Below are 18719 nucleotides of genomic sequence, written 5' to 3'. Positions count from 1 at the left end.
AAGATACCAAATCATAGAATTACTTCCGCTTCTTGACAATATCCAATCCAGGCCAAATCATATTTCCTTAAGCCTCCCACAAAATTGCTTACCACAGGCTCTGATCCTATCCTAAGACCTAACACCCTCTACTGAGATGCTCTGTGGTTCACTGTCATGTGCGTCCTCCCTCCTTGCAACAAGCCACTGACATAACTGGCTCAATATTAGGTGTCCCTTTATTTTAATTTAACTTATCATGAGTACTACGGATCTTTGAACCTGTTATTTTTTTATATCAAAAATACTCAGAGAGCAACAATAAATACCCCATCTTACCTGGAGAAGGATAGCGAGTGCTGGCTAGGATCCGCTGTATCTGCTCTGAGGTTAGGGTTGTGATGGGGGTCAGCAGTTTCTGCTCCAGGCTTGGCAGCTCCCGGAAGGTGCTCACCGAGAACACATACTCGGGGCTCAGGGAGATCTTAACCAACTGTTCCTGGTCTGCATTCCTTGCCACCGCAAATGGCGCCACGCCAAACTGCTTGAGCTCTGCCGCGGAATCGTCTACCTTGTCATCAGACTTCCCAGAAGAAATGAGGACCAGGAACTGAGGGACACCCTCTTCAATCCGGCTTCCCAGTGGCCTCTTGAAGATATTCCTTGACACGTACTCCAGGGCACCCCCAATGTTGATCTGCCTCCCGCCTTTGGGCCTCAGCCGCCTCACTGCATTCTGTACCTCATCCTTACTGGAATGGGCATTCAGCAGAAATTCCACTCTGGGGTCCTCGCTGAACTGGATGACTGCCACCCGAGTCGTGTCGAAGCCCACGTCCAGGTAGTCGACCAGCCTCTCGATGAGGGTGCGGATGTACTGGAATTCAGGGCCAGCATTTTGGGACCCATCGATGAGAAAGACCACATCCTTCTTATTTCCGACACCTGCAAATCACATGTTGCCACGGGTTTCACGTTTGTTGGCACCAAATTCTTAGTGTTCATGAGCCACCTCCCAGTCTGTCATGGAGTCACTACCCGACGGGAGAAGTATCTTAATTCTGGCTATTATAGCTAAAATACCAGTCCCGGGAGTTAGTCCTGGCATTGCAGTGATTACAAGCCAGGGAGAAGAGGAAGAATCGGAAAAGGATAAAGAAGAGAAACTCTGAGGGAGGCAGAGACTAGATACACAAGAGCCATGTCTGGACCAAATAGGGATGGTGTTTCAGGAAGGAGGTGATCTTAACTGTGCCATGCATCAGGCTCTCTTAGATCAAGCAGAAGGGCATCTGAGAATTGACCATGGGGTTTTTCCAGATGTAAAGACTTTGACAAGAGCGCTTTCTGTGGAGTGGCTACAGCGAATGACAGATGGGGGTGGGTTAGGAGAGGAATTGTAAAGATCGAGAGAATTCTTTTAAAAGATTCAGGCACTATTGGAGAGGGGAGCAGGCGTCAAGAGAGAGTTTCTAAGAAAGAAGAAAAAGTTGTATGTTTATATTGTATAGGGAATCACCCTTCCCACCCTCGTTGGAGAGCCAGTGAGGCAGGACAGAGAATGGTGAATGGCGCCCCTGGGTTGCTCAGAGGGGAAGGTGCCCTGGAGGCAGAGACAGCTCACCTGGAAACAGGTCAGGGCTGAGATATGGATAGCAGTTCTGGTAAGAAGAAGAGTGTAGAAGATGTGGGAAAGGAAGAAGGTGAAGGTAGAAAATACTCATTTTGAAGTGTGGGAGAGCAGCTATGCTATAGACATACATGCTTGTGTTTAAAATAAAGAAGTTGCATATGCACCATGACGAGATTTCCAAAGTGCATTCTTGGGAACACTGGTACCTCAGGAGGCATCATAGATAAAAGGACCCTGCAGCCAAATAAGTTTTGGAAACGTGTCATTCTTGTATTGGAGATATGCAAAACACATCAATTAGAGGGGGGGAACCTGTCTCTCTGGTTCCCAAACTTATTTGATCACAAACCATTTAGAACATTCCACGGAGGCCCGTGGGGCCTGCCACACCCTGTCCTGGACACCAGCGAGGAAACGCCGGCCCTTTTTAACAACACTACGTCAGTCACCCTCGCCTCCTTCATTCACCCAAAGGGCACCGTATCTGGCATCTGACTCTTCTCTCACTTGCTTCTTCTACTCTTGGCTTCCTTCTGTTCCCCCTTGTCTTTCCCTTCTCCCCCTCTCCACGCCATGAGGCTTCAGATGGTACTCTGTAGATGTAAGCCACAGGGAACAAGGATACTGCTGGCTTTCCACCACTGTGAGCCCTCCCACCTGAGTACCCTGGGGAGGCAGGCCCTCAGTGGGTACTTTGAGGGGGTTGGACACATCTTAGTGCCCCTTCAGCGGCCAGGCTCCCACTGTTTTCTAGTTTACTGTAACCAGGCCTAGAAAAGGGGCACAGGAACAATGAAACAGAATAAATCTTGCAGTCCTAAGAGGAAGATGGGATTCTGCCAGTTAAGCCATTTACTTCTTAGCACCAGGCAAGCCAAAAGCAATCATCACTCTTGGGCTCTAGAAACACCAGTATTTCAGAGACTGTGCCCCCAGCTGGGTGGACCCTATGGTCAAGCTCCCTCCCTGATCACAGAAGGCTGCCGACTGGACCTGCCAGGGGCAGCATAGAACTGACATTGACCTGGGGCCACCAGCTAGATGGCCCCGTCCCTTCTGATATCTGTGCAGAAGCCTCTACACAGACGTGGGGGGTCTGCACTAAAGCATGCACCTGCCCCTCTTTGAAACTTTAATTTGGCCCCAAACATGAATCTCATCATGTCCCCAGGGCTGTACCACTTCCGGCCACTGAGACCAAAGGCACACGGTTCCTAATTCTTCATGAAAAGCCAGTCCCCGCCGCCCCCCCCCCCCCCCCCGCAAGGCAGAGGAAACCAACAGAGAACACTCAGAGCCCATGGGCCAAACGTGTAGCCCCGGATGTTTCTAGAAACAATGACCCAAGGAATCCCCTCCTTACCTGGGCTCGTTGGGGGGAGCAAAACTGGCTGCAGCCTGCTCAGCTCTTCCCGGCTGAGCTGAATCACTCTGTCGGAGATCACCTGCTGGACGGTCCCTAGCTGCCGGAAGGTGGGAATGGCCACGGCAAAGTCGGGGATAAAGGAGATGGTCTGCATCTCTGTGATGTCGGCGTTCCCGATGCCGATGCCGATGGGCACTGCCCCTCCCCTCTTCAGGACCACGGAGGGGCCCCTCACGTCATCCCCAGACCTGTCAGCCGTGAGGACGATCAGGAGCTGGGGGACACCTTCTGCTATCCTGCTTCCGGCCGAGCTGATCAGGATATTCCTCAGGACAAAGTCCAGGGCGGCCCCGGTGTTGGGGGCCGGGCCTCCCAGGAGGGCCAGCTTGCGTACGGCACTGACCACACTCTGCTGGTCCATGTATGAATTCAGGTAGAACTCAGGTCTGGTCCGGTCGCTGTACTGTACCACGGCCACACGAACCCGGTCTGGGCCCACATCCAGGGTCTCCACCACTCTCTGGACAAACTCTTTCAACAGAGGGAAGCCGCTCCTGACACCCTCAGAGCCATCTATCAGAAACACCACATCCTTTTCACCTGAAACTGGGAGAGAGACAGCATCCATGATACACAGGACCCGAGAGGGACCATCTCCTACAGATCACGGAGGGCTGAAGAACGGCCCCACAAAGGTAGCCGATCGAGAATCCCCACAACTGGTGAAGGGGACTTTGCACGTATGACTGAATTAAGTGCTTGGGGAATGAGAAAATTATCCTGAACTATCCAGGCAGACCCAGTGTAATCAATCCCGTGTCCTTCTAAGAGGGAGAGGAGACGATGAGAGTTCAAGGAAGAACTTTACGGTAGAAGCAGAGATCAGAGAAGAGAGAAGAGGGTTCGCTGCTGCTTTGAAGACGCAGGAAGGGTCCACGAGCCAAGGAGCGAAGGCCGCACGAGGCAAGGAAATGGATGACCCACCAGAGCCTCCCAAAGGAGTGCAATCTGGCTGACACCTTGCTTTTAGTCCAGTGAAACTGGTTTTGGATTGCTGGCCTCGAAAACGGAAGACGATGCATTCATTTTGTTTTAAGCCACTAAATTTATGGTAATTTGGCACAGCGGAAATCAAAAACGAATACAGCAATACAGACAGGTAGGTAGATAGAAGGACAGGCCTTTAATTTAGAACCTTCGGTGCCTGTGCAGCGTTGTCAACTTTCCAAGGTGTCCTCAAGAAACGGTGTTGGGCAGGGGAGAAACAGGACGGTGCATCCGGCCTGCCCATTAGCATGTTGCACAGATGGGGGTTTCAAATGATTTGTTGTAAGTCACAGCGGGGCAACAGGGAAACGTACAGACCAGATGTCTGGGTTACCATCCAAAGCCAACAGCGTGTGGGCCCCATAGTCAATGTAGAAGTTCGAAATTCTCGGGGTTTTTCCCAAAGGGTTATAGGTGCAATTAACGACTTTCTTCACCGCATTTTTACCAATAAACGGAAAGCGGTTAAACACCAAGTCATGGTAACGTGGAGTAGCAGCTGGAAATTTTAGGTCAGCAGTTAGGGTGCGGATCTATCCCCCTCTCATCACACCTTGTATTCTTGGTAAGTGGACTGTGGCTGAATTACAGCACGGTGAGACCCGCTTAAAATAAGATATTGGTAGATCATACGGATGAAGACTGTTTTAGCTATAATGTATCCACGGGTATGGCTTTTATTGTGCTTATAGTAGAAATAGTGTTTTTAAATGGATTTTTAACTACTGATATGTCTAAATCTTTATCATGTACCTAATTATGAGAAATTCTTTTTTTAACTTATTGTTTTAATTTTTTTGAAGTTTTATCTTGAGATACGGGGGGGTGGGGGGTGGAGAGAGCACTCAAGGAGGGGAGGGGCAGAGACAGAGGGAGAGAGAATCCCAAGCAGGCTCCGCACTGTCAGCACAGAGCCCCACGCACAGCTCAAACTCATGAACCGTGAGATCGTGCCCTGAGCCAAAGTCAGAGGCTTAACCGACTGAGCCACCCAGGTGCCCCTAATTATTCTCATGTCACCCGGATTCTCCTGTTTTGCCCTGAGAACCGTTAGACAATTCAAGTGGGGAAAGAGCCAGCGGCCTACTGTCACTCATACCCTCCAGTACCGGGCCGCAGAAGCAACCAGAATTCCCATGCCATACCTGGCGTCGGCGCCCCATCCTGCACGGATTTTAAGAGATTGACGATCTGTGGTTGAAGGTCTCCGATCTTGGGGAGTGACTCCGCGGCCAGGATGAAGACAGGGGACGGCACCATCAGCTCCAGCTCGGCGGGATCTGCGTTCTTGGCCTGCAGTATGAAGGTCACCACCTGGCTCTGCTTCAGGTTGAGTGCCGGTGTGTCCAAACGATCCGAGGACCTTCCTGCAACTAGCAGCACCAGGAACTGAACCACTCCGTCCTCGATCCGGCTTCCGGCGGACTTCACAAAAATGTATCTCTGTGCGTACTCCAGCGCGTAGCCCAGGTTGAGGGCTTTGCCCGTCTTGATCTTCATTCTCTTCACGAGATTCAGGATCTCGGGCTTGTTCTGGTGCTCATCAAAACGGGACTCCACCCTGACATCATCGCTGTACTGAGCCACCGCAACCCGGGTCCCATCAGGCTTCACGTCAAGCTCGTCGATAACCTTGTAGAGAAAGTCGCGGACAGCAGGGAACTGGCCCACGAGATTGGCTGAGCCGTCAAAGAGGAACAGAATGTCTCGCTTGCTTTCTACAACAGAAGTAGGTTAGGACACAGTGAGGGATGAGAACCTAACGGGCACCAGAGTGACTTCAGCCCAGCGCCACTAGGATTTGGTAACGGGGGGTCACATAATTCATCTGATGATCACTGTACCAGCAAGAGGGGAGAAAACCCGTTGTCGAAGCCTGAAGCACCAGCTGTCATTAAGACACCCCGTTTCAGAGCAGTTCATATCTGCAAAGGCCTAGAACCGGAGGGGTCTACCCGATCCCGCATCATGCTTCTTCCACAAAGCAAGACAACATAAGCCCCAGAGGGTCCTACTCTTGGTGGCAATCACTGTAAGAAAACAGTGTTTTCAAGCCGTTATAAATCAAGCTACGGAAAATGTGGTCCTTACTGTCCTTTGTCTTAAAAACTGACCAGTCTTTAGCGCCAAAGGCTGATGTGGGTTAGCCACCCATAGATAACTGAGTTGACACATATCTGCTCTAACTGGATTTTCTTTTCACTAAGTTTGCAGCTATGGGCCAGGACCCCAAATAGCACCCATCGTTGCTCTGTGGGTCAGGCTGTCTGTCAGTGCATCCCAATCTGCTATACTAAGCCAACAGAAAACAGGGCTGAAGGCCCACGGGGGGCCACAACATGTAGCATGTAACGGGAACATAATTTTCAGGTCAAACGGTTCTTGGAGGTATTTGATTAGGTTTCAAACTGGCTCGGTCTTGCTCCCCATCTGTGTGGTGTCCACCAGCTGGCAGGTCCCACGCATCCGGGCCTCAGCACCGTATTAATCTGCAAGAACGGTAATATTCCCGACTTCCTTTGGAAATCATTTTATCATCACATAAAGATGCAGCCCTTGTTGGGTTTGTAAAAAATAACCTTTGTGTATACAGCAGATTTTGAACATGAAAGAATCATATAAATAAAATAACGTCAGTGTCTTTTTTTGTTGTTGTTTTCTTTTCCTATACTTAAGTTAGTTAATATTTCTAACCGGCCCCAACGCGCTCTCCGATACGAGAGGGGGTCAATCCCTCGCGCTCTCCCTTCCGTCTGGATGTGTGTTCCAGAAACTTCACGGGCACTGGGGCAAAAAAAGGTGGTGGGGGGAGCCGGGATAAGATGGGAGGGACATAAGCTGCATTTCCCAGACCTTTCTTTCATTAATGAACCTTAGACAGAGAACCTCAACTTGCTGGTACAGTGTCTCAAGCCCCCAGATTACTTCAAGCACAGAAACCCGGTCTTCCTTCTACAGTTCACCGCACGCTGGAGTTCAGGCTGGGCCACCTGCCACCGGGGAGGTGTTGGGGGAAGGGAGCCCCGCGCAGCTGGGGAGCTTTACCTGGCTGGGCGAATGGAACTTCCTCCACACCTCCACTAACATATGTGGTTAGGGGCTGAATCAGCTGCTGAGGCAAGGCTGGCAGGGAGCTGAAATCGTCCATGAGATACACCAGGCTCGGGTTAAAAGCGATCTGCTCAAGCTCTGCCTTATTCGCCTGGCTAGCTCCCACACAAAAGGTCAGGATGCCTGCGCGCGCTAGGGCGTTGGCAGCTTGCCCATAGGAGTCCTCGGACTGCCCGGCTGTGACCAGGAGCAAGAGCTGTGGCACGTGTTCGCGGATCCTGCTGCCGCCAGCTTCGGTGAAGTGGTTGGCATGGACATAGCTCAGGGCCGCGCCGGTGTTCAGGCCCGACCCCCCCTTGGGCTGCAGCTGCCTCAGATGAGCAAGCAAATCTGACTTTGTCTGGTAAGTGTTTAGGGAGAACTCTGTTACTGGCGTGTCGCTAAATTGCACTAAACCGACACGGATATTGTCGCTGCCGACATCAAGGCTGTTAACTACGTTCATTACAAAGTCCCGCACATAAGGGAAATCGGTCTTGCCAACGTTGAACGATCCATCCAAAAGAAAGATGATATCCCTTTTGTTTACGTGAACTGCAGTGGAGCACAGAAAACAAAGTGAGACACAGACAACCACGGAGGGCATGCCACGTGTGCCTGCGACACGGGGCACACATGCCAACATTCAGAACACACAGACAGTCGGTGAGGCAAAGCACGTCCATCTCATAAAATATGGCAGAGGGCTGCATATTTTCCACCGGTGGCGGCTGGTGTTTGTGAGGCATATCGATAGCCAAGTTGACGAAACCAAGTTGGCTCGCGGAAAGATACAGTGCCAAAGTTAGGACGTTTGCAACGAACAAAAATGATCAGAATCCTCCAAGTGGAACATTCCTTCCCTAGAAGTGAACGCTACCAGGGACCTGTGCCTTTCTGCCTCAGTCCTATCTATGACCACGGTCACAGTCAGGTTTACGTGTGTGAGACGGGGGTCCCCGGGATTCACCTCTACACATTTGCAGAGAGATTTCCACTTACAGACAGATTACGAGTGTTATCCCGAGTCCACCTGAGAACATGAGATCCTGAAGGTTTACAAAAATAATAATAAAATTGGAATGTTCTCATCCTGAAGTATTCCTAGGACCAGCCCTTTGTCATTCCCTACCGGTACCCTTCTTCTGTGGGGAGTCACAGCATTGTCGGGCAATAATCCAATGGAGAGCCCGTAGGAATTCCTCCAAGGTGAGATAATAGCATCGTGGAAACACATTAAAGTACAAAAAGACTAGCTGCCACGTCTGGCTGAGGTTATACACACGATGAATCACAAGTAGAGTGCTCAAATTAGAGGATACGTAGCAACACATTTAGTACAACATGCCTTTAGGAAAATTATCTCCCCTCTCTTCCCTGGCGTCTCCCTAAAATTTAAACCTAACAACTAATTTCATCCTACGGTCTATCCATCAACTTTGGCCATGAAAGTGTGGACCGGAATTGTGCAGGAGGTAAGGAGAAGAGAAGGAGGCTTTCGGAAGAGCAGAGAGCCTGGGGAGAAAGCATGCATCATGCAACGTGAGTCATGCATCCAACAGTCCTCCAGTGGTGCACTTGTGTGGCGGAAAAGCTGGTTGCCGTGATATCGTGATATTCATCTTCATTAAGGACGGCGAATTGTACTCATCCACTTGTAAGCTCATAGACCGCTATCGTGTCTTTCAAAATAACTTTTCCCTGACAATCATATTAAATGAAAGATTTTAGAAACCACTGGGCTTTTTGTCTCCATGCCCATTCACTGACTGAAGGAAAGGCCCTTAGGAAAAGGAGAGAGGGTTAATGTTCTGCACCGGTCGGGGCTGGGCCACTGAGAGGGGACTGTCAGCTCAGGAAAGCAAGAGCCAGGCCACATCTTGGTGGTGGCAGGAGGAGGCTGGACAGGAGTCACCGGGAGACACACAGCCCCGGCATCTGACAAGAGGTAACAACTGAGAAGTGACCTCCTAGGCCAGAAGCAGTAAGGACGAGTGGTCCTGGTCCTATAGCTTCCGTCATAAGATTTCTACTTGATGATTTGGAAAGTTCATACAATTCTTATCATATGGCATTTTAAAACATACATCTGTATCATATGGCATTTAAGTCACACAATCCCCAACTAAAGGAAGCCCGAAATAAATCCTGTTTATCACTCTCGTTTCCATCATTTAAGAGCCGTCTCTCATCTAAGCTCAAAGGCTCTGCCTGGAGACCACCCCGCTGTGCGTCTGACTTGCTCCGCACCATACCTTCAGTGGTTCCGGTGAGGGTCCTGAGAGGCGCCAGTAAGCCGGGCAACACGCCTTGCAAAGGGGCGGCTCGGAACTCGGCGGGGATGAACACCAGGGAGGAATCGAAAGCAATCTCTTCCAGCTCAGCCTGGTCGGCAACCTTGTTCCCAATGGCAAAGGACATGATGCTGCTTCTCTTCAGCTCCTGGGCAGGCTGGCTGATTTCATCTAGGGACTTACCGCCTGTAACCAGCACCAGAAGCTTTGGGACCCCCTCGGCGGCCCGGTAGCCAGCCGAGCTAGTGAACAGGTTATTCCGAACAAAGTCCAGAGCAGAGCCCGTGTACAGGGCCGAGCCTTCCATGGGCTTCATTCTCCGCACGGCGGCAATGACTTCCCTTTTACTGGGGTAGCTATTGAAATAAAACTCTGGCCTCACAGTGTCTGCGTACTGAGCCACTGCCACTTGGATAAGATCCTGTCCGATTTCCAGCCTCTGGATGACTTTGGCAATGAAGTCTCGGATTGCATTGAAGTTGGCCAGTCCCAGTGCGGATGAGCCATCCACCAGGAAAACTATGTCTCTCTTGTTGACTTCAATGACTGTAGGTAGCAACGTTATAAGGTGAGTACAATGGCCTTACCTGTCACATTCAACTATGACCGTCTCTACAGCTAACGCTACTCAAGGGGCACTCCCGTCTGCTCTGGCCAGTGTGAGGTCAGCGGGAGTCCCCGAAGAACCAGTCGTAACACACATCAGTGACAGCTGCATCCTCCCTATGGGGTGGCAGGTAGGGCTCCTGACCCACCCACCCCCACCCCCTTAGTACCTTTGACAAAATAGTTGCACAAAAACAAAATGAGCTTTAGCAACCACCTGTGCAGCATGTTGTCAGTAAAAAAGCCAGGAAGCCCTTTTCTGCCAAAAGTCTGTAGGTTAGATTCTAGGGTCCAGAACGAAGCTAGATCTTAAATGCTTAAAGGAGCAATCAGTGTCTACACAGAGGGCACTTCATCTCACAACTGTGACTTCATACACACCCACTGCCAAGTACAAAAGTATAGAGCAGGCACACCCCCGTTGTCTTCCGTTCTCTTCTCCGTGCCTGGGTTTTTCAGGCAATGAAAAAATAAAACAATTCCTTGACATCACAAAACTTATAAAAAGGAAATCGATGTCAAAACCAGCAAGAGGCACAGAACGATTTTCATTTAAGAGACCTGCACCATGAAGGTGCAACTTACGTATCAGGACTGTGATAAACTACAAAGCAAAGAAAGCTGGGCAAGGTCACTAGCTTGTGACTCTAAGCCTGTGTCCACCTGCCGTATGCCCACCTGAGCCGTGGGCACAAAGTACCGTGTCAGGCATGACACTCAATCCAAAAACCTGCTAGGACTTCCAACACTCACAAGGATATAGAGGGAGGAGTGCTTACAGTTTATTAAGTATCTGGACGTGAGGAGGCCTCCAATACTCCACACTGTCGGATGGATTATATACCTTGACGTTTGACTATAGGGACATCACTAGTGCAAACTCTCCTCTTTAAGAGAAAACACGTAGGGGCACCTCAGTGGCTCAGTTGGTTCAGCATCCAACTTCAGCTCAGGTCATGATCTCAAAGTTCATGAGTTCGAGCCCCGCGTCGGGCTCTGTGCTGACAGCTCAGAGGCTGGAGCCTGCTTCAGATTCTGTGTCTCCTTCTCTCTCTGCCCCTCCCCCACTCGCGCTCAGTCTCTCTCTCTCTCTCTTTCTCTCTCTCTCTCTCTCTCAAAAATAAATAAAACATCAAAAGAATTTTTACGAAAAGAGAAAACACGTAAATGCACACATAGATGCAAAGCACACAAGGACAGGCACATGGAGACCACTGCTTTGGCATCAACTTGTGGTACAAAGAATGAATTCCAAGTCCTTAAGTTCTCCGTAGAGACGTGCATACACGCGGGATTCTCCCTCTATGTACGTGCGAAAGACACGGAATGCCACACGGCCCTGCCCTCTCCTTCCCTCAACATGTACGTAAAAGACATACATATATGCACACATATGCATGTATGCACAGTTAACCACATGTGTGGCATTTCATGCACACATGGATAGTGAACCTGCCTGGAGGCACACACACACACATAGCCCTCCTACACCATTGATGTAGAAGTGCTACTGAGATTCCGGCATCCCATGCCTGTATAGACATATATGTATGCAATATACACGGGAGATGAATAAAAAGACAGGTCAGCTCTCACCCCGACCAGCAGGCTGACTCACTCAGCTGTTGAGTGGCAGCCCCCCCCACCACCTCCAGTAAGCGACGTCCCCCTTCCTGGCATGTGATGCCAACCCAAACAGAGCTGTCTTCTGCTCGGACTGGGTTTGAAACACCCTTGTTGGGAGGTGAAACTGAAGGTCCTGCCAGTCAGTGGGCTGCTGGCCTCACCTGCACCACTACCCCCTGCAGGGTGCGTCCTCTGCCCTCACCCGCTTCTCCCGCCCCTCCTCTCCATGCGCCCCCAGCACTGCAGTGACACTGATCTGCCAGGGCCTCCAGTGACCTGCACGTGTGGACACACGCAGTGGGGCTCCTGGTCTCGTTCTCCTCAGCTTCTTAGCAGCTCGGGGCCCTGGCAACCTCTCCAGCCCTTGAGACACGCCGTCGGCACTAGGCTTCACGCTCACCCCCTAAACTGGTTGCTTCTCCAGCCTCCATGTATCAAACGAGTTCCAGCCCCGCGGCCTGCTGAAAGTTCTGGAAAGCAGCCAGGCTCCTTGGTGCCCCAGAGCCACGGCACCTGGAACACCGTCCCTTTGTTCTTCACCTGCTGCCCCCTTTCTATCTTGCGGCTTCTCCAACTGGCCTTCCCCGGCCACCCTGTCCAAAGCTCTCTCCCCCTGTTCTTCTGTGTACAGCCCCACACAACTTCTGACCCTCGGAATATTTGCGTCTGGACACTGGCCCCCATTTCCACCACCTCCCCATTATCCCGCAACAGGCCGGCGGCCACGTCTCTCTCGTCCACCAGCGAGCACTGTGTATCCAGCTCAGACCAGATCGCCAGGGACATTTGTTAACTATTACAAATCGGTCACAAGGATTAAAGATGCTGTCTGCACATGAGGAGGTAATATTCAAGTTAGCTAGGGAAAACTGAAATTTGAGCAACGTGTTGCTACAAATAAAAAGAAGAAAGAATTTGAAACTTCTCCTGGAACAGAAATCTCTTCATCCAGGGGAACTCCTCTCTCGTACATTCAAGAAATCAGAGCCCAGGGTGGTTGCGCAGCCTGCCCAGGATCACACAGCTGGTTAACGTAAGAGCGGGGACCGAAGGCCAGGTCTCCCGGCTACAGCCCTGCTGCTCCCTCATCGTTTACAAAAGCTACGGAAACCATCCGTGTGTGTCCACACGCACACGAGCCTGGAGCAACCTTGGTAAGTTGTAGTCCGATGAGAGGGAGGTCTAGAAATATCAAGCGAATTTTCAGGATGTAATTCTGCATCAATTCTGATTTTCCCTACCCGGTGATAATGCAGAAGGCCATTGGTAATTACCTCTGGCAGACAGGGGAGATCACCAACTAATGTAAGTTGGCACAACCGGATCTGCCTTGAGGCTCAGCTGCCTCAGCGCCAGGCAAAACCGTATTCTTATTTCCATTTTGAAAAACACATTCTCCTCCCACACTTGTTAAATGCGTATTCGTTACGTGATGCGATTCGTTTGATGTTTACAAACGAGTCCCGTTGGGCTATTTTGCCAAAGGCCCTCAGTTTGAATGGATGTACGTCATGACCTCGCGACTCAACGCAACTACTCCGAAACTTGAGAAGCACAGGAAAATGGTTTCTCATAAATATCCCGCCAAGTGAGCATTGTGTGGTTTCTTACCTTCAGAAGCGCAGCTCTCAATACCCAGCACAGAAAGGGCCCCACGGGGCAGCCCTCACCTACCTGCAAGGGCGCTTGTAACACGCGGGCTTAGAGGCCGTGCCATCGTCCTGGACTAATTTTCTCAGAATTGTAATGAGCCCCTGAGATCCATTTTTCAGATGACTGGATCGCAAGTGAATAATACAATGATGTTGAATAGTCTCCAAGTACCGGCTTTCTTGAATTCGCCTCAAAAGCACACTTCCTCGACAACGCACGTGGTAACGAGAGCTTTCCACTCACTCACGGATCTTTTGTGTTTGCACCCCCGAGAGCTAGCCTATCTCAGAAGGACCCCGCCGTGGGTACTTACAGGTTCTCCTGAGGCGCAGCGTTCTGGAGGTGCCTGCCTTGTTTCTACAAAAACCAACACACAGAACACCCCACTCCCACACAGATGGCGAGGAGAGCATACGTACCTTCTGTGACAATGGTTGGCGGTTGTAAGACAATGCGCCTTTGGGCCACGCCAACAATGTACAGCAGTAATTGCTCCTGGAGGTCCCCAAAGCTACGGAATTCCGGGACAGTAAACACCAAGTTGTCACTGGTAGCTATGTGCTGAAGCTCTGCCCTGGAGGCGGCCTGGGTTCCGAGGCCAAACGAGAACACGCTAGCCTGTTTCAGTGCTATGACCCCGTCGCGGATCTCGTCACTAGAAGGCCCGGCGCTTATGAGGACCAGCACCTGGGGAACCCCTTCCTCCACTCGGCTGCCCCCTGCCTGGGTGAAGTGGTTCTCCACCACGAAATCCAGGGCCAGGCCGATATTGGCCAGCTCCCCACCAGTGAACGCAAGGGCTTTCACTGCATCCAGAACCTGCACCTTGGTGGAGTAGGTGTCCAAGGAGAACATGGTTCTGGGCTCATCGCTATACTGGACCACCCCCACTCGGATCTGCTGAGTTCCAACCGAGAGTCTCTCAAGGAGATTTACAAGGAAGTCGCGAATGACTGCAAAATGGACACTTCCGGTGTTGTTTGATCCATCAATAAGGAAAATAATGTCAGCAGAGTCTTGTGCTTTAAAAGAAAGAAATGCAAAAAATGTGAAAGCGTTAGAACAAGTGACCACATGCATTGTTCAGTGTTCTGACATGTTTCTTTGGAAACCAATAAGAAACACGAAATACAGACAAACAAAACACATGTTGATTAAGGAATGTGAAATTCTCTTTTAGTTCTGCATTCTGAATGGATAAGAGGCAACTCCTCGGGAACGATGGCGTAAAATAGGAACATTTATATCAAATGTTCATCTGTACCATCTTTTTAGTTACAATTCAAAACATCATATTCACTTTTCTGGGGGAAGAATCATGAGTACGTATTCCAGAAATTTCTACTAAATTTGGAGGGAAACGTTGTTACGTGGAATTGTGCGTTACCATACCTACAGGAGGTCCAAACATGATTTCTAATTTTTGGATGTTTCTCTCATAATCCTCAAGTGCTTATAGGAATTTTCTTTGCCCAAATCCACAGCTACGAAACAGAAGCTCAGAGTCAGGGTTTGGTGACTTATCATCCCAGCATGTTGAACACCTGATTCCTGGAATGACTACTGTTTCTTCTCTTTAAAAACCAAGATGGCGGCCTGCACGCAACTTTGTGAATTTGAAAGGAAGAACTCAAGCTACACTTCAAGTTTTAATCTTAAAAATATCTGATAAATGTTTGATCTTCTCTTCTCATACGATATTGAGTTGCGTGGAACTCACCTGCAGGTCTGGGATTAGGCTAGATGTTTTGTTCACGTACTTTTGCTATTGCCTCTGTATTCAATCACATAATGCAGAACAATGTTAAGCAGAGTGATATGAAACCAGTCATGACATAATTATCCAACCTTATTTTTATGACGTCCTAAACTGACTGCCTAGCGAGACCATGAGCCTCTAATAAACCCTGGATCAGAATTAGTTCTGGGGTCATACAGATGGACAAAAAAACGGGGACCTTGGCCTCTTTCCTCCTTACAATGGCAAACTAGAAACTTCCATCCCACTATGGAAAATGGGGACTTCACAGAAGCATTGGGTAAGGAGTAACAATTAATAATCTATAAACCTGAGTGAAATATTTCAAAGGCTCCACTAGAAAATTTAAATTGGACTGATTTAAAACTAGAGGAAAAGAAAAATTATTCTGGTGAATGTTTTTTAATAACTTAAGTGTGTGTTAGGAACAGGAAAAGACTGTATGTGAGCATATGTGATATTTATATTCTGAGATTTTTAGGAAGCTATTATTTGGGATATAATCACAACATTGTATGTAAGACCATGAGTTCTGATCTTTCTCATGACAGTGAACATTTTATGTTTAAAATTAATTTTTCCTTGTGCCAGAAAAAGTTGCTCCCATTTTCACTGTGGAAACAGGATACAAATCTTATCTCATAAAATTAAAGAATTCCGCTACAGTGAAACTATGTTCTTACTCAAGTTCCCTCATATGAAAGCTGAGCCAGAGGTTGCCTGAATCAGAAGAACTCTTCCTCCCCTCACACACAATCCCTGACAACGTTCTTGCAGGTGAATCCCTTGCACAGGGAAAGATAATAGCTTGGAAACATGAGGGTTAATGAGAAGGATAAAATTTGGATAATAAGATCTTGTGTTTTTAACAAGTGTCACACAAAAGTATGAAATAAGAGTGGGCCTTTGCTAAGAATCCCAACGCATTTGCTTTTTCTTTAGCCAAAACATAAGATTCCTGAAGGACCTTGGGAGGGCGCAGTGCCATAGAAATGGCCCGCATCATCACATGAGCCGTAGGCTCTGTCCATCACACCACTGTATCCCTCAACCTCTCCCAGGCGTGAACCAATGACCCTGAGAGACCGTAAAAGATGTGCATACCAATAAAAGAAGGATTAGCTAGGAGCCTAGGGTCCTCAGGAAGAGAGAAACGATAACCTAATACATAGGATGACACATTCCTTATTCGTTTATTAATTTTTACTTAATTTATTACATTATCTTTTTTGGCTGCAATTTATAATAGTGTACAAATTAAGAGAAACCCTGTGGGAAAACCCTTGACCCTTTCTCCTCCTAAAGGCTGAACTGCTGCAGGTCATAGAAAAATGTTGGATAATTTGTCATCACTGAAAAAACAACATTGTCCTCTTACGCACACAATGATGGGACACACATTGGCATGCTGTGTTATCCAGGTGAGCTGAAGCCTCAAACAGACACAAGAGCTGTGGGTTCTTGTGTACAGCAAGGCGTACCGATGACCAGCTTTAAGTCTAAGGATAATCAGCTCTAACTAAAATTTACAACGTGAAGTTGCCTGGTTTTCCGCTTTCGTGGCTCACGTATCACACACACCCTTCTGGGGCATTTTCCATAGAAAACTTTCACCGTGTCCATGGAAAAGTCAGGCTCCTTCAACACTGTTGGAAACATTCTTTTCTGGAGCACACTGATGTGGGCACAATGCCTTCCTCAGCTCGTGGGATGCTTCCTTTTTTTTTTTTTTTTTTTAAGAAAAATTAAAGAGATCGTATGTGTGTTTCCTCTGCAAACACAAAACTGTAGATCGATTCCGTGAGTGCTTTAAATGTTCGTCTTTTGCAAAGAAGAGAAGGCTCACACTGAAATCCTCACCGAATACAGACCACTTTGGGCTTTCACTTCAGAGCACAGCTCTTGCATTTTAGTGATGTGCATTTGTAAAAGGATGACAAAGAGATTTTTAAAGAACACCACCTTCAGAGACTGATTATGTGAGTAGCGTTCATTTAGAACAGGGGGGACCATTAACGCTTTATACACACCATAGATTACGGTCAAGAACACTCTATGGGGAAGAGTTACCCAGTGGACAGGTAATGGGAAGAAATGGCCCTAACTCACTAGCAATCTCTAGAATGCCCTCTGGAAGCAGAGGATTATTATTATTTTACGTTTATGCTGCGGAACATGCAATGGTAGGTGATACTGGAGGAATTGCAGAGTGAAGTTAATCAGAAAAGACAACATAAACGGATTAATTTTCCACCACGGAGCTGCTAGTGGCTTGGACACTAGAAGACAGAGATGCTTTCTTGGCATAAAAACAAAGGTTTTTTTTCATCTGTGTGGAAACGTACCATGTTGAAAGGCTCATTTAGCATTCATGGAAGAATACGATTGTTCATTTAAACATAAAAGCAAACTCGTCCGCTCTTTTCCCTCACTTGGCCAAAACAGCAATAAAGAAAAGATGTCCTGTGTCTCCACGGACCCCTTCACCCTTCTGACATGGATCACTTATCATCCCTATATTCAGAAATGTGATGATCGGTGAAAAGTCAGTATAGGCAGCCTCACAGCATCCCCTTGTTCCCCGGAGATTTTGGTTTGGGATGCTCTGGGGGTGGGGAGGGGGGTCCCACCTTCTTCTCCTATAATCTGGCAGGATCAACACATGTATCATGAAACACGGGTGAGGCATGTCACTTGTAGCACAGAACGCTTTTTGGGGTTAAACGGGCAGAATCCAGACTGTCACCCGCTCCTCTGTCAGAAGCAGAGCCTCTGGCAGGACATTAGCATTCCCACCGCTGTCAGAGCTGAAATCATGGGCAACCACTGGGCGGACCATGTTATGAACAGCCTCCCGACACGCCTTGTGGGTGGTTAGTTCTGAAACCCTTCTCCCATCCAAGCTCTGCCTGCCCAGGACGACTGGTTCCTTCTCCTGACCTCTAGTCATATTGTTCCCTAACCCCTGCTTTCTGAATCTGTTACAAAAACCTGACGTCCATACCGTTTACCTACAATTCCCCCGTTATCCTGATTGCAGTCCAGAAAGCCCTCCCTTTCTCCAGACTCCATGTGCCCCTTCTGTCTTTCCACAAGCCCCTCCCGTGTGGCCCTTTAGATTGACCAATTTAGGGGCGCCTGGGGGGCTCAGTCGGTTAAGCGTCCCACTTCGGCTCAGGTCATGATCGCGTGGTCCGTGGGTTCAAACCCCACGTCGGGCTCTGTGCTGACAGCTCGGAGCCCGGAGCCCACTTCGGGTTCCGTGTCTCCCTCTCTCTCCGCCCCTCCCCAGCTCGTGCTCTCTGTCTCTCAAAAATAAATAGACACTAAAAAGTTAGATTGGCCAATTTATGTCTCAAAATCCCCAGTCTTGCTTCTCCCTGCCCCATCCAACATGTCACCCTGCCTCCCGCCTCCTGTTTTTGAGCCCTCTGGGGGGCAACCACTTTTGAAAGCGTAGGAGAAAAGCGGGCTGTGAATCCCGCTCCTGTGATCACCTCCTGGGGCCGGTGCGGAGGCTGCCTGTCCCCTCCACCCCCTTGCATTCAGACAATCACCCGCCTCCCCAGCTAAGCGCACTGAAGGGACCTGCAACCTTCCTTGGGTTTCCCTTATATCCCGCTCAGCCTGCAGCCACACGGCACACCTGTGCTCCTCTCCAGAGAC

The 18719-nt window shown here is 49.1% G+C and overlaps 1 protein-coding gene across 1 annotated transcript in view; it reads right to left on the bottom strand.

Moving 5' to 3' along the window:
* The window catches only part of COL6A3 (collagen type VI alpha 3 chain), an 80943-nt gene that overhangs the window by 45178 nt on the left and 17046 nt on the right, over positions 1 to 18719 (bottom strand). The window contains exons 4-9 of the mRNA XM_078450741.2: positions 13714 to 14316; positions 9371 to 9955; positions 7071 to 7670; positions 5171 to 5743; positions 2976 to 3584; positions 319 to 924 (exon numbers count right to left, since the gene is read on the bottom strand). Coding sequence (XP_078306867.2) covers positions 319 to 924; positions 2976 to 3584; positions 5171 to 5743; positions 7071 to 7670; positions 9371 to 9955; positions 13714 to 14316 — 3576 coding nt within the window. The remainder of the gene's footprint in view (positions 1 to 318; positions 925 to 2975; positions 3585 to 5170; positions 5744 to 7070; positions 7671 to 9370; positions 9956 to 13713; positions 14317 to 18719) is intronic.

The sequence above is a fragment of the Panthera onca genome, chromosome C1 (assembly GCF_046562875.1).
Source record: "Panthera onca isolate mPanOnc1 chromosome C1, mPanOnc1 haplotype 2, whole genome shotgun sequence".
Classification (NCBI taxonomy): domain Eukaryota; kingdom Metazoa; phylum Chordata; class Mammalia; order Carnivora; family Felidae; genus Panthera; species Panthera onca.
This window is presented reverse-complemented; position numbering and strand designations above follow the sequence as displayed.